This window comes from Nothoprocta perdicaria, unplaced genomic scaffold (genome assembly GCF_003342845.1).
Source record: "Nothoprocta perdicaria isolate Ctin4 unplaced genomic scaffold, notPer1 scaffold_357, whole genome shotgun sequence".
Taxonomy (NCBI): Eukaryota; Metazoa; Chordata; class Aves; order Tinamiformes; family Tinamidae; genus Nothoprocta; species Nothoprocta perdicaria.
In genome coordinates this window covers 557,684-558,685 of record NW_020455596.1, presented here as the reverse complement: position 1 = coordinate 558,685, position 1,002 = coordinate 557,684, and the positions used below count along the sequence as shown (strand labels likewise).

General features: G+C 75.5%; 1 protein-coding gene across 1 annotated transcript in view; it reads left to right on the top strand.

Moving 5' to 3' along the window:
- Positions 1–1,002, top strand: part of LOC112951565 (zinc finger protein 32-like) — a 17,181-nt gene that overhangs the window by 8,076 nt on the left and 8,103 nt on the right. Inside the window, exon 5 of the mRNA XM_026044272.1 lies at positions 519–1,000. Coding sequence (XP_025900057.1) covers positions 519–1,000 — 482 coding nt within the window. The remainder of the gene's footprint in view (positions 1–518; positions 1,001–1,002) is intronic.

The window sequence follows — 1,002 nt, the reverse complement described above, 5'->3', positions numbered from 1 at the left end:
TGCCCCGGGGCGGCGGCGCGGGGGGATGGGGGATCCTGCGGCCCTGGCACCGCTGCGATGAGCGCGAGCGGCCTCAGGCGCGGGCGGAGGGGGCGGCGGGGGCTGCCCCAGCGCGGGGGCCGCGGTCGCCCCCTCCCGGTGCAGCCGCCCCCGGGGCGCCCCGGCCCGCAGCGGCCCCGGCTCCCGCTTCCCCTCCTTCCTCCTCCTGTTCCCGCGGGGCTGGGCCGGGCCCCGGGCTGGGGGCTGCTGCCGGAGACCCCGGGAGAGGGGCTGGTGGGGGGGCGGGCGCGGGGCCGGCAGCGGAGCCCAGGAGCAGCCCGGGCCAGCCCCGGCCTGTACCGGTCCGACCAGTTCCCAGAGCCTGGGGCTGGGCGCCGGGGAAGGCGGGACAGGATGGGACAGGATGGGAGGAGGGGGTGCGAGGGGGTGGGATGCGATGGGGTGCAATGGGCTGGGGTGCGGGAGCCCCCCTGCAGAGGCCGGGGCCGGCTCCGAGGCGCCTCTCTCCGCACCCCCAGGCATGTGGGCGCCGTGAGGCCGAGCGGGGCGCCCATGACGGACCTGGCGTCGCCCGCGGGCGAGAAGCCCTTCGCCTTCCCCGGCGGCGAGGAGAGCTTCGGGGAGGAGCGCGTGCTCGTCATCCACAGCCAGGCGGAGGAGGAGGAGGCGGGCAAGGAGTTCAAGTGCATCCTGTGCGGCGCGCGCTTCGGCCAGCAGCCCAGCCTCGCCCGCCACCAGAAGCACCACGCCGGCGAGCGCGCCTTCATCTGCGCCGAGTGCGGCAAGGGCTTCAGCCTCAAGCACAACCTCATCATCCACCAGCGCATCCACACGGGCGAGCGGCCCTACCAGTGCAGCGTGTGCCAGAAGAGCTTCAGCCTCAAGCAGAACCTGCTCACCCACCAGCGCATCCACAGCGGCGAGAAGCCCTTCTGCTGCGCGCAGTGCGGCAAGCGCTTCCGCGAGCAGCGCTTCCTGCTCAACCACCAGCGCACGCACGGC